Source organism: Galeopterus variegatus, unplaced genomic scaffold (assembly GCF_000696425.1).
Source record: "Galeopterus variegatus unplaced genomic scaffold, G_variegatus-3.0.2 Scaffold2068, whole genome shotgun sequence".
Lineage (NCBI taxonomy): Eukaryota > Metazoa > Chordata > Mammalia > Dermoptera > Cynocephalidae > Galeopterus > Galeopterus variegatus.
In genome coordinates, this window is record NW_007728179.1 from 55,363 (window position 1) to 69,774 (window position 14,412).

Genomic DNA, 14,412 nt, shown 5'->3' on the forward strand with positions numbered 1-14,412 from the left:
ATCCACCAAGAACAACAGGTACTAATTTCTCAGCTGTGTCTTCCATCTCTTAGCAGCCACACTGCTAGGCCCTTCAAGGGTCGGGGCAAGAGGTGGTGGGCTAGGCCTCCATTGTCTGGTTGCCAATGACAGCCTTGCAACCCAAGGTGAAGCAAATTTTAGGCGTGTATCTGGCCCCAACTCCTATAAAGTGCCTTGGACAATCAACGGTTATAGCAGGAACCCATGAGAACCTCTCCTTAAAACTGGGAAAGTACTTGGAAATTATCTCCTTTGAAGAAGGCAGGGCAGATAATTTTACAAATGCCATTGTTTAGGCGAGGCTCAGAGAGGGTAAGTGCTTTGACCAAGATCTCACCCAGTTTAAGTCACAGACCTTGGGCTTCAGCCAGGTCTGACTCCAAAGTTACTCTATTACAGCACAGCACTGTGTGGAATTTGGGGTCTAGAGAGAACCAGTAAAAGTGGTAATATGGACCTGAAATCCTTGATGGTCCCAGGGAGAAACCTAGAGATGCCCATTTTCATTCCTTGATGGTAATGCCTGTTCTCTTGGCTGCCCAGGGCTCTGTGGCAAAAGAATCAGACATTTCTTTGGGAAACGGCCATCAGCCTTAGGTTTCCTGTGTTCAGAAGAATCTTCTTGACACCATGTCCAAGCAGCAGGTCTCCAGGACCCACAGAGCTGGTGGCCCTCATGTTCTTTGACCCATCCAATGAGCCAACCGACCATCATGTGTGGAGCCCTACTGTGGGCAAGGTCCACCTTTCCTTACCCTGCACACAGCTTCCAGGAGCCAGCCCATTTCCCATAGCTACTAAGTGTGGCTCCTTCTCTGTTTCTACCATACCACAGAGACCTTGAAACTACCAGGGGCTCTCGGGGATGGAGGGAAGACCCAAGAAAGGATTAGTTCTAAAGCCAAAAGTTTGTGAGGAGAGAGGAGAAAAGTCTTCCTGTGCCCCAAAGGACATTCGGACACCTATACTATTTTCTAGCCATGGAGGGAGGGGATTATAGGGGAAATTGGAATCCCACCAAAGCTGTTATTCATTCTGAACCCTCGAAAGGAACCCTAGAGGGAGAGGGATGATGAGGGAAGCAATAAGTAGCTGGGGAGCTCTGTTGCGGCAAAGTCATTGACAAAATGGTGAAACAATTTACTGATAGGAGAATGTGGAAATAGATTTACGGTTTTGAATTATGCTGATGTGAGTTTACCAGAGGGCCAAGGCTAGCATGGAGAATGGGATGAGAGTGCATGACAGGGGCCTCTTCCAGCTGCTTGGGCTTCAACAGCCAAGCTGGCACAAATGGCAGCTGTCAGAGGCTGCTCAACTACTGGTTACCTGGAAACTATAGTATTTGCCTTATTTCCCCCTTCATCCATCCTGAGCCAAATTTCTTTTGCTCAACAGGAGAGGGCTGGGAACCCTGGAGGTAAACAAAGACCTCGATCCACGTGTGAGTGCATGTGTTTCATGTAACTTCTGGTGGATGCAAATAGATTCAGAGAAATGTAGAGCTAAAACGGTCCTTAGAGGGAATCTAGCCCAACCCACATTCCACCTCATGTTACCCATGTGGAAACTAAAGCCCAGAGAGAGAAGGTGACCTACCTGCGCAAAGTGGTAAGCAAGCCCCAACCTCCAGCCTCAGCAGAGTGAGGGAGTAGAGCAGTCCCTGTCCCACATGGCCCCTTCTTTCTTCCACCCACAGACTCAAGGCTAGAAGTGCTTGGCCCTCTTCAGGAGCCCCAGGCAAGTAGAGTATGTATCTACAGCCTTCATCAGAACTCTTCCACCGAGGCATTCTCCCAGTTCCTGCCTCTGTACTGGAAGGCTCGAGACTGGCCCAGTGCTTAGCCTACCCTAGTGTTGCCTCAGGCCCCATCCCTGCCTGAAGACTTCCCTAGGGCATATAAGCAGAAAGAAGGAAACTGATTTTTTTATTTTAATCCATTTCACGGCTCTCTCCAGTAGGGGTTGGGGTGTGTCATTTCTTTATTCAAAGTTTCCAGCTGGAATGAGTGGGTGGCCAGGGTTTGTTGTGAAAATGGCCTGGAGCAGGCCCAGTGCTGCTTTGGGAGGTCAGCATTCAGTGTGAGATACTGTGTATATAAACTATATATAATGTATATAAACTGGGATGTAAGTTTGTGTAAAGTAATGGTTTATTCTTTGCAAATAAAGCGCTTTTTCCCTTGTTCTTGAAATTGGCTTGAGCACTTCCCACATGAGCTAGGGAAAGGACCAAGGCACCTATTTCAGAGGAGACAACAGAAGGAAAGTCTGAATTTCCTGTTAGAACATCTCACATCCTCTCTGTGTCCCAGACCACACACGTTCCCATCCCCAGCACCTTAGATCTTCTCCTGTAACCACATGTCCGGTAGGCTAGATGTCCTGCCAAAAGGAACATTGTCCTGGGGCAGGAACACACAGCTTGAGACTGTGACATGTATAACAGATATTTCAGGCCTGGGCCCAAAACAACTTGGGTAGATCCAGTCTCTAGCTCCTCACTAAGGTATCATCCCATTTTGCAGTTGAGGAGAGCAACGCTCAAGGAATTTAAGTAGCTCACCCAAGGTCACCCAACTAGTGAATGTGTCATTCTGGTCAGATTCTCAGTGCAGTACACGTTCCACTCTGCCATGTTGCCTCCACCATTTGGCCCCAAGCTCTTTGCATGGAGAAGGCCTACAGAGGCTGTAATAAGGAAAAGGCTCATGGGAAGAGGAACAGATAGCAGTTCCAGAGAGTTCTAGGGACTTTTCACAACCCCAGCAGCCTTTGCCCCCATTGTATAGGTGGAGAATGTGGCACTTAAGCAGCACTATGCACACAGTAGCCCATGACAAATCTGCAATGGCCAGGTTTGCATGGGCTGGGGTGCTGAAGCCCAGGCTGGTTCTCTGGCTGCCTTAGAGTTTTTTGTTTTGTTTTTTCAAAGGAAAGCAGTCACGGGAAGCCTGGACACTTTTAAAACACTTTACGGGAGCTCAGGGAAAATGTAATCTCTGGCACAAGAAGTAATAGAGACAGCAGAAAAGTGGAAGCATGTCTTTCCCCCCTGTGTTCAAACCATCACATGAGGCAGGCTCCCAGGGCAGAGGCAGCACATTACACTGTAGTAAATACGCGGGATGTTCTAGACCAAACTGACAAACGTGATGCAGGTAAGTCACTGGGCCAAATGGCATCCACCTAAGAGGGATGGGACAAGGGGGCTGTGGGCCAAATTGTGTAACCTGTCATTGCAGCAACCACTGGGCCAAGAATCTGAAAGACTTGCCATTCAAAAGAAGAGTTCTTCAGGCCTGGCTTTATGTAAGTCAGCCATCTCTCTTGCATCCTGAGCAGGTTGGCTGACTCTCAAGCAGAGGGCAGAGTTATAGGGCCAGGCAAGTACAGGCAAGTTGCAGGGAGAAGGCAAGGGAAATTAGGCCTGAGCCTGATCCATCCTATTACAGCTTTATGAGGCAGAAACTGAGTGTGGACTAGGGGATATCAATTACTTAAACTTTCAGCACCAAATCTTGCACTGTAAACTTTTTAAAAAACTGAGATGCCATGAAATTTAGGGAATTGTTTGCTCAGGGACAGGAAGTGAAGAAAATGGTTGGAGGAGAATAATTTTGTGTAGCTGTCTGGTTCACAAATTTCAGTCACATCCAATATCATTTGATCTTCCCAAATGCCTTTGAGTAAGCAGGAGAGGGATTATTAGTCCCATTTTACAGATGAGGAAACTGAGGCTCAGAGGTGACTGCCCCGAAATCACATGATTTGAAGGTGTGGGGGCCTGGAACCAAATCCCAGCAGGCTCCCAAGGCATCCAGAACTACAGGATTCTCGATGCCAGGAGATGGGGCTGTTTGAGAGCTAGAGAAGGAAAGACATGCACAGGGCTCCTAGAGCCTTCAAAACAGACTAGCTGGGGCACACACAGTATCAGAAGATGGGCTTTTTATTCTGTCCATTTTTTTCTTCGGTGCTGGTGTGAGTGAGCCATGAGGGAGCCTTCGGGGCACCTCTCCCCTTGGGTCTTCCCTGCCTCTTGGGGCTGTCTCCCCTGTAGCCCCAGGAAAAGGCAAAGAGGTGGAAGGAGAAAGAGATAAAGTGGGAAGAGGGGTGCAGAAAACAACCAAATGGACAGCCCCTCCCCATAATGAGGACTGGTCAAATCAGGAGCTGGAGCCCCATAGGTGACTTTCATCCTCCTGTTTTTCGTCCTCCTCTCAGCCAGGCTGAGAGGCTGCTAGGGATGTCTGTCAAACTATCACCAGCTCCTGGGTCTCTGAGATGCCAAACTTGGTCTTATGCTGGTCAAATAGTTTGCGTAGGGCATCAATGTAGAGTGCATGGTATTTAGCCACAGTCTCCTGGCTTGGGTTCTCAATCTTGGGCACTGGTAGAGGCTCTCCAACTGCCAAGAGAGACAGAGAAGGAAAAGGGAAAAGCATCAGAATAGTTCACTCCTCAGAATGGGCCCCCGTCCTCAAGCCCAGGTTCTCCCCATCCTCACCCCTAACCCGCCACTCTTCCTAGCCAGCCCCCCTGACTCAGCACAGCCAGCACTGATGTCCAGCCTTAGCACTGAATCCTGGATCGTAGACGGAGGGCAGCAAGGCCCACTCACCAATGGTGGTTACAGGATGAGCATAGGGCAGAAGGCCCCAGGAGTTCTTGATGAAGCCGCGCCCATAGAAAGCACAAGGGTAGATGTGTACCATCCTCTGGAACCACTTCTGGAAGCGGTTGACCAAGCCCCCAGGAGTGAAAATGTGCTGATCGTAGAGGTCCGTTTCCCCAAAGGCATAGACAGGGATTAGAGCCACCCTGCAGAGGAAAAGCATGTCCTTTGATGCCCAGAAAGGCAGGGACCCTTCTGAAAGCCAGCCATGCTGACCGCCAGTGGTCCCTGGGTCTGCCTGTAGGTTCCCCAGACCCCAGTCCAGCTGTGCCTAGGTCCAGGCTGCCTGTGGAGACAAAGCAGCAGCAAGCTAAAAGAAGCCAGCCCGGCCCCTCCTATGAACGCCCAGGTCTGAAACACTGGAAGGTAAGATCCAAGGGCCATTCCATCTGACTTTCTCCCCTTTAACCCGCATGGCTGAGCTTGGCTCTCTCTGACATGGGGTTGCAGCTGTTCCCTTTGACAGAGGCTAGTGTGACGGGGAACAGGCTCAGGGCTGGCCTTTTACCCTTTCTACATAAGCAGAAATGCCTCCAGGACCTGACCCCAGCTCTACTCCAACCCAGAGGTGGCTTTCCTCCTCCCTCTTTTCTCTTTTAATTATTTTTAATTGACAAATAAAAATTGTATATATTTACGATGACTATAGTTAATAACAATGTATTGTATACTTCCTCCTCCCTCTTTAGATACCACTTCCTCAAAACCGCTTCCTCCTTACCTACTGGGCTTTTGGGTCCCCTCCCCACAGCCCGGACCGGGGCTGTCCTCACCCGTGCCGCAGGGCCATGCGCACAAAGCCGGACCGGTTCTTCAGCACCAGCGTGTAAGAGCCGGGCAGGCTATATCTGCACTCGGCCAGGCCGCCCACCACCACGACCAGCATGTTGCCTGTGCCTTTATGCGTGAGCAGAAAGTCCATGGAGGACTGGCTCACAGAGCAGGTCCCTGGTGGGCAGAAAAAGCCAAGAGGTCATGGGACACTTCCCAACCCCCTAACTTTCCTCCCTTCCTCTTCAAGGAGGGGAAGAGCAAGGAGCTCACACTGGGCAGCCGAGCCCTGGTAGCTGGCGAAGAGCAGAGGGCATCACAGAGCCGGCCTTGCTCACCTACACCCCCACATCTCTCCCTTGAGGAGCCATTTTTTCTTTGGCTTTATGTCCTAGGAACCAACTTACCTGTGGACATTACGTATTCTCTGAGGAAAGGCACCCAGAAAAAGGCTCCCAGTGTAAGCATATAAGGGGTAATGCCAGGAAAGATCTTGGAGAAGCCTGAAGTCTCCGTGGAAAAGTGGCCAAACCATGAATGGGACAAGACCCCATGAGGGTGGCAGACAAGGATGTAGTTGTGACTGGGGGAGATATCTTGAGTCTTCAAAAGCTGTGGAGGAAAGTGGAGTCAGGAGGGCTATAGTCAGGGAAGAGGACTCCTTTTGGCCAGAGACCTGGAAGGGAAAGGGCTGCTGGTTGGGCAATGTACAGCTCCAGAGGGTGTCGCTGTCACAGACCTCAATGTGGATGGTGCCCTCCACCCCCACCCTGACCCATCTGCTGGCATTGGAGTTGGGGCCGGGCTTGGGGCCAGAGTGGGGATCCAGGGCTACTCACCTTGAGGGGAAAGTAATTGCAGTAGTGTCTCCACAGGCACCATTGCCTCACACAGGTAAACCGGCGGCCGCCTGAAAGTAGAGGCAATGCAGCCGAACTTTGCCCACCCCTGCTGTCCTCTTCCAAGCCCTTCTGGGCCTGCCACACAGTGCTCTGATCCCCTGCTGTTTCCTGACATCTTGAGCGACAACCAGGGTGGGCACATCGGAGTCAATTTGGGACAGGCCTAGCTTCTGCTTCACTAGCTTTCCCTCCCCTAACCCACTCCAGTTCTGATCTGGGTTTCTCTGTCACCTTAAAATGACACCTCCCCTCAGCTTCACTAGCCCAGGGAGGGACAAGCTATAGGTCTGCCTGGGAATTGGCCAGAGCCTCTCAGGATTATAAGGAGAAGAGGAAAGAGCATGTAACGTGCCAACACAGCCCCAGTAAGGCCCTTACCTCGCTCAGGGGTCTTCCAGTCAAAAGCCAGCCAGGTGAGAATGAGCACAGTGACAGGCCAGTATGATGTAAACACTACCAGGTAGAGGTTGACAAGGATCACGGTGGTTGCTGGAGGGAACCCAGCCCGGAGTTAATGAATTGTGAACAGTCCCTCACACTTACCCTCCCTCCAGTGTCTTCTGCACCCCAAGGTCACACACATTCTCACTCATGGCCACTCAACGCTCTTGCTCCCTCACCCCTAGCACACAGCTCGCATGCCCGCACCCCAGCCCCCTCTCCTCTCTGGCCTTGGGAACCTGATTTGGGTCTAGACGGCAAGGTGTTATCCTCCTCAGCCGTGTCTCACGCAGTAAGCCCTCTGCTCCCCGGGACCTGCTCCAGCACTGCGCTGGACTCTGGCTGCAGTGCATTCAATGGCAGGGAGCCAGTGGTGGGCCATCAGAGGCCAGGAGTCCTGGAACAGTTTTCTTGCAACTCACATTTTCTTCTTCATGTCTTCTCTGTGAGGCACCAGTGGAGGGAAAGCAAAGACCCACCTTCAGCCAGGTCGGGAGAACACAAGATGGCAAACAAAAAAGGAAGGAAAATACAAGCTGGAAGAGAATAAGGTACTGGGCCATGTTAAGCTCCGATAAAACAGGAACACTGTCGGTTAGGGTGGTTACGAAGGAGCTACTGGAGATGAGTCATAGGGAGCCCCACTGACTTCAAGTTATCGCTGGACTCAGTTTTTAAGACAGCTGTGAATAAGAGTGTGTGGGAAATTGGGTCAAAATAAAGGTTAGAAAACATTTCTAACTGAACATAGCAGACTGACCACAAGTTGTTGTCTTGACTTCTTGCTGTAGCCCCATGAAAATTACTATGAAAATTTTTTAAAATATAGATCCAGAAGGAGAAAAAAGAGTTGGAGAGGTGCCTACAGTGGATGAGAGATATCAGCAAGACATCTGCATGCTGGAAAGTAGATGGAGGAGGGTGTAACTGACTTAGAAGAAAGACAGCTGAAATCTAGCTACCTGCAAGGGGGATGCCTGCAAGACTGTTTGCACTGGAGAATCTAGGAAAGACTCAAAATTTGGGGGCACCAGGTGTCACAAAAGGCAGGGATAAGAAACAGAGTTAAAAAACTGGAGGGTGGTTGAAAGTGGGCCAAGAAATTAGTTAGAAGCCCAGGTACCCTACCCCCCTCCCTTCATGACACAATTGGATGATGGGAGGATTCTGCTCTGAAAAACGGAATCAAAGAGGCCCTAGACTCAAATACCTAACACTAGACACAGCTAAGAGATTCCATATGGAGTTAAATTATTAATCAAGTATGAAGGTAGAATAAAGACGATTTCAGGTTCATGCAGTCTCAGATTATTTGTCTCCCATATCCCTTTCTCAGAAAACTACCAGAGGATGTGCTTCACCAAAATGAGCGAGCAGACCAAGAAACCAGAAGGCATGGAATCCAGGGGGGAAATGATCCAACAAAGAAGGAAAGTGAGCAAGGCGAGGGCTAGGGAGAGGTGAGCAAGGTGCCTAGGTCCCAAAATTGAAGGAGACGCTCACCCTCTGGGTTGTGCAAGCACTGGCCCAATACTTGCACAGCTCTGAGAGTGAGCAACTTCTTAAATTGTGCCCTGGAGGTGACAGCTATGCATGAGGCCACATTGTAACAGAAAGATACTAGTCTCCGGCAATGTCCTCAAGGAAATGACTTCTAGATTCCTGATGTGTTTGTACATATTGAGAGATTAACCTGTCTGTGGAAAGTATGGGGATGAATTGGTGATAACTAATAGATATCTAATAGATAAAAGAAATTTAAATTGAGGTAACTATTAACTCCAGAGAAAGCAAGAAGTTGCACAAGAAAGGAAATGTCATCTTGGCACACTAAATAGCTCAATTGTGAATTATATTTCCTAGTCATAGTCAGGTATTTAACCAAAACTTGTGCTATAACAATTTGGGGAGGTTGGGGGAAAAGGAAGTTCTAGCAATAGTGTATAGAACCAGATTCTCATCTTCCATATTAGGATGTCAATAGACAATGTCTGAAATTGTTACATCAGAAAATAGTAATATCTAGAAATTCTAAATAGTACAATTTAGAAATATGGAATTAAATACCAGAAGAAAGAGCTGACGAAGTTGAAAATGCCTCTGGGGAACAGAGCTAAGGGTGGAGCAAGGTCAGCAGTTTCGGTCTGTTAATATGTGCCGTATAAAACTACTGACTTCTTTGAGAATTAAAGAGAGTCCTGGGTCTTGTCCAGAAGACACCTCTCAGTTTCCCTTAGTCTTTCCTCAAACTCAGGCAGTGCTGGGGTCATCTTGTGAGTGTGGCCTCAGGCAGAGGGCTCTGTGATGGGATGAATACTGGATCTGCCACTTACTACGTGTGTGATCAAAGACATCACTGAACCTCAGTTCCTCATCTGCAAAATGGGGATTAAAATACCAATATCTTCCCTATCTTCCTCATAGACTTAACTGTGAGGGTCTTCTCTCAAGGCTTTAGGGTCCAAATGGATATGATTCCACTGCTAGAGTGAAGAGCTGGGAGGGCATTAAGGGAACATTTTCCCCATCTGTCCCATGTGAGCTAGTGAGGGAGGTATGAGTCCAGGAACCCACGTCTCCTGCCACCAGGGCCTAGAGCTCTTCTGCTTGCCCCGTACTACGTCTTTGTACACCCAAGAGTGAAACTCTAGTTAAGAGCTCCCTGGGACAGTTTTCTCCCTGTACTCATCCCCCTTTCAGCCACTCTCCTCCTTAACCCTTCTCTGTTCCACTGGCCCCTCTGCCATCTCACACTGGAACTCGAACCCTCAATCTTGCTTCTTCCCTTACTCTCACCCACATCTTCTGATCATCAAGTCCTATTAATTCTACTCTAATTTCTTGAATCCCTCCTCTTCTCTCCATCCTCATCACTACTGGCCTGATCCACATCATCACCATCTCTCACCTCGATGATTGCAACAGGCTCCTACCTGGCATCACCACTTCCACTCCTATCTTCCTAGAATCAATTTGCTATACAGAGCTGTTGTGATCTCTCAAAAACATAAATGTCATGCCATCATCCTGCACCAAACCCTACCACGGCCCTCAGGAAAAAGTCCAAATTCCTTTCCATGGTTTACAATACCCTACACAATCTATTCCCTGTCTGCTTCTCCAGTCTCCTTTCTTCCCTCTCTCATTCATTCACTCGTCCATTGCATAAACGTGTATCAAGCACCAGTTCTGTGTCTCTCGCCGCCCTCCCATCCCACTTAGCCACGGAAAGTTCCGCGAATGCATTATGCTCTCCCCCATCCCACTCTCTTCCACACTCTTCCCTTCTTCACCTATTTCCTATCTGTCCTTCAAGAGTCAACTCAATTCAATAAAACAATTAGTAAAGGTTATGAATGGGCAGTTAACAGGAAAAGAAACACTAATTGCTGATAAATATATAAAAAGATGCTCAAGCTCACTCATAATTAAGGAAGTTCAAAAATTGTTGTTTAGCCATCATTTCTGGCCGGAGGTAGTAAGGACTGCGTATGAGTTCTGCAGTCACTTTCCTTCCCACGCTGTAGTAATCCCTGAAGCCACATCTTACAGCATCACAATTTGGTGGTGACTCCATCAGCCTGAACATTAGTGTCCACAGTGAGCAGAGACTCACACCAACTTGTGTTAGGCATTTCACATGAACAAGAAATAAACACTTGCTGGGTTAAGCCACTGAGATTTCAGGGTTAATGTGTTATCACAGCATACCTAGACTATCCTGATTAATTATACCCTAAATATACCCATTTTGCAAATGAGGAAAACAAGACTCAGAGAGGATAACTAACTTGCTACAGGTTGCACAGATAGTAGTAGAGCTGGAATGTGAACATAGGTAGGTGTGTGTGTGTGTGTGCACGTGCACGTGCATGTGGGTATATCTATGTGTGTACAGAAAATTCATCATTTCTGGCTATATGCACAAAAAACTGTTAACAGTGGTTGCCTATGAAGATTGGGATTGGAGACTGGATTGAGGAAGGAGACATAGCAGCCTACAGGCTCCAGCCCCCTTCACGGTACCTGGCCAGGGTGGCCTTCAATAATTGGTCATTCTCCTCCAGTGCAGTGTCAGCTCCTGGGCCTTGGAGGCTCTTCTCTCTTGTGGGAATCCAGTTGCAGTGTGGGGAAGGGAGAGGATTTTAACAAGCCAAGTCTGTGGGGATGACAAGAACTCAAGAAAGGCAATAGAACACGACCTGATGTCCTAAAGCTTATGGATCAGGGCAGGATGTACAGGCAGGAATTGGTTGCAGATGCCACAAGGCCACTGACTCAAGTTTCTGAGAACCCTGGAGCCAAGGCCAAAGAAGAAAGCCGAATTTGTTAACCAAGTGGAAGAAACCCCAGCCCAGACAGGGACACTGCTCTTCTTCAGTTCTTTACCTGCGGATTCAACTCAGACGCTCTTTAGCAGCAGTCAGAGGGATGAGAGGAGTGACAGCTCTGGAGGGATGAGAGTGAGGATAGCTGCCCCTCCATGCAGATGGGGAACTAGCTGTTACCGAAGAGTGCCCAGTGGCCTGTGCCCCATGGTGGGGAGAAAACACAGGCCCAGCTGGGGATCCTGTCTTTAGTAGGAGGACATTCTGAGCTGGCCTTTTTCACCTTCAATCAGGAACTTTCACATATGCAGAGGGCCTGGTTTCCTCCTTCCTTTCTGGCCTACTGTGTTCCTCCCAATCAGCAGTGAGTGACCAGATGCAGGAAGCAAAGAAAGGAACTCATAAACTAGACTCAAGCCCTGGTGAGTTCAATGTCCAACCCAGTTCCTCCATTTCCCAGCTCAGTGACATCTTCTACTACATGGACCTCAGCTTCCCCATCTGTACAATGGAGATTATGAGCTACATACGGCACTTAGAACAGTGCCTGGCATGAAAAAAAGGGTGCAATAAAAGTTAGCTAATATTATGTGAGTGTTAGCTATCATTATGTGCATGTAGCTATTAGTAAGAATTATTATGCATAATAATAGCTTTTATCTCATAATGCTGGCATGAGGCTAAAATGAAATAATAGGTGTGAAAATATCTGGTACAGAGTAAGTACCTACCTAACACATATGAATTCCCTTCTCTGGTCTCTTCCAACTCTGATTGCCATCATTACTAGGTTAATACTTCTCTTTTCAGTGTTGGGGGGTCCTAGTGCCCACCCTAGGCAGGTCTCTGAGCCCCTCTAGGGTGGTAGTGAGCTGAGGTAAGGAATGCCCACTCTCCCTATTCACTGGCATGCCCCTGTGCCAGCTCTGGGCCCCCAGGGCCTTCCTGTGTTCTTTATTCCCAGATGGCTGACAAGACCATTTAATTCATGCTGCTGATTCCAGCCAGTACTCTCCTGAACCACTAGACAGGTGAGAATTTTCTTCCAGTCCCCTCTCCCACAGCAATGGTTTGTTTTAGCAACTAGAACACAATGGCCAGCATGTAAGTAACTTTCACAAAGTTTTTGTGGTGTAGGTGTTAGGAAAGGTGGATGGACGAATGGTTAAATTCCTCTGGGTGAGAGTTTTCCAGAGTCTCCCTCTGCTACCAAGCCAACTATCTCTCACTGATGGTTGGCTGGAGTCTCTGCAGTTGCAGCTAAGCCCTTTTCCTTAGCTAGCCTCAGTGGAACTGATCCCCATATTCCCAGAACATGCCCTCCACACCCCAATGTACACCCAGGAGGGCTCGCCATACATCTCTGCAGCAAGGCACACACCCATATGCGCACACACATGCCCACATGGACACTCACAGATCCCACGAATACCATGTCCAGGTGGGTCAGGCCAGAGACCAGAGTGACCAACTGTCCTGGTTGGCCTGGGACAACCCTGGTTTGAGCATTGAATGTCCTGTGACTCTAAAATCCTTCAGTCTCAGGCAAGCCAGGACAGTTGGTCACCCTACCAAAGGCTGAAGACTCACCGATAACGAAGACACTGAGGGCCCACTGGAAAACAGCAAAGACCTCCAGGGCGGCCTTGAGGTCCTTCTTGGAGGGCAAGAGCATTATGCTCAGGGTCCCAGTGGCTTCAGTTAAGTGCTGTTCAGCTACCCAGCCCTGAGTGCTCAGGGGCCTGCAATGTTTCCTCTCTTCATGCTTTCTTCTCCAGCCCCTGCCCAGTCTCCGCCTCCCCTCTCCCTGCCCCACCCCTACCCAGGATTGCAGGGCCATGTACCACCTCTGCTTGTCCAGTTCCTTCCAGCTGCCTACTCACCTGCACTTTTACCCACTTGGGCATGGCCTGGGCTGAGATTGTGACACCTCCTTGCGCACCTGGATAGAGAAGTTTGGATGAAGCCCTGGTGTGGGAAGCGAGTGGGGGTGGGGTGGGGCTGACAAGAGGCTTCCAGGGCCAGTCTGGATTGCGGGAGTTGGAGGTGGAGTGGCGGGCAGGAAGGAGCCCAGGGCTCAGATGGGACATAGGTCCTGCATTTCTGTTTCTGAGGCCCAGCTGTCTGTGGTCTCTCAATGACAATGTGATTGGAGGTTAGAAGAGAGGAGGTCACAGGCCAGGCCTAGAAATACCGTTGTCCTTTTGGTTAGTCTGGGAGAACTCATTACTCTAAGTGAAGAGACATCACGTGTATGTTTGTGAGCATATAGTAGGTGCTGAATAAGTTTTTTATTCAATGAATAAGGAAATGCTAGTACATATTATATTATTCTGTGTACATGAAATTCTAGAACAGGCAAACTAATCTATAGTGAAAAAATCAGAGCAGTGGTTGCCTCTGCTAAGGGATTGACTAGGAAAGGGCATTATGGAACTTTTGGGGGGTGACAGTGGTATTCTCTATCTTGATAAGACTTTGAGTTACACAGATCAAAAACTCATTGGTCAAAACCCAGTGAATAATGGGCCGGCCCGGTGGCACACTTGGTTGAGTGCGGCGCTTGGGAGCGCGGCGGCGCTCCCGCCGAGGGTTTGGATCCCATATAGAGACCGGTTCCTGCTCACTGGCTGAGCACGGTGCAGGCGCGACACCGAGGGTTGCGATCCCGTTACCGGTCGCGGTATGGGCGCGACACCGAGGGTTGCGATCCCATTACCGGTCACGAAAAAAGACAAAAAGGAAAAAAAAAAAAACCCAGTGAATAAGATTTGTGCATTTTGCTGCATGTAAATTTTACCTCAAGAGTAAACAAATATTGAACTCCCATTAATGCTTAAGTGTTTAGGGGTGAAGAGTACTGATGTCTGCAATTTATATTGAAATTCATATAAAACACATTGATGTGTGGATAGAGGGATGTAGTGATGGATAGATGTGTGATAAATCAAATATAGCAAAATACTATCTGTGCGATGTAGGCAGTGGGTGTTCACTGTACAATTCTTTCAACTATCTGTAGGTTTGAATTTTTTATAAGAAAATTTTGCAAAAAAGTTCCCTCAAAGTCATAATAAAAAATAGGTTTTTAAAATGGGACTCCTCCATGCATGTACATGTGCACATGTGGCTTTTGCATAAGAGTATATATGTACAAAAGTAAATATGTATCTAGCTGTCAACATATGTTTGTATATCCATGTCAGTAGGCGGCACCTCCAAGTGTGTGTCTGTGTGCAATGGGGTGTGTGAGTTTGAGAGCATCTAAGCC

The 14,412-nt window shown here is 48.5% G+C and overlaps 1 protein-coding gene across 1 annotated transcript; it reads right to left on the minus strand.

The window, feature by feature from the left end:
• Positions 1-4,156: 4,156 nt before the first annotated feature.
• Positions 4,157-12,821, minus strand: AWAT2 (acyl-CoA wax alcohol acyltransferase 2). The gene is made up of 7 exons (XM_008580330.1): positions 12,732-12,821; positions 6,751-6,861; positions 6,310-6,380; positions 5,878-6,082; positions 5,473-5,647; positions 4,646-4,845; positions 4,157-4,432 (listed from the first exon to the last, which is right to left on the minus strand). The coding sequence occupies exons 1-7, from the start codon at positions 12,814-12,816 to the stop codon at positions 4,278-4,280; spliced, it is 1,002 nt and encodes a 333-aa protein (XP_008578552.1). The 5' UTR covers positions 12,817-12,821; the 3' UTR covers positions 4,157-4,277.
• Between the last annotated feature and the right edge of the window lie 1,591 nt (positions 12,822-14,412).

Bases quoted from the DNA above. Each gene is read 5' to 3' on its own strand.
- AWAT2 (XM_008580330.1), bottom strand. From the start codon at position 12,816: ATGCTCTTGCCCTCCAAGAAGGACCTCAAGGCCGCCCTGGAGGTCTTT. The intron at 6,862-12,731 runs GTGAGTCTTCAG...GGTTCCCTCCAG, and splicing joins CCTCAGTGTCTTCGTTATCG to CAACCACCGTGATCCTTGTC. The intron at 5,648-5,877 runs GTAAGTTGGTTC...TCTGCCCACCAG, and splicing joins AGAATACGTAATGTCCACAG to GGACCTGCTCTGTGAGCCAG.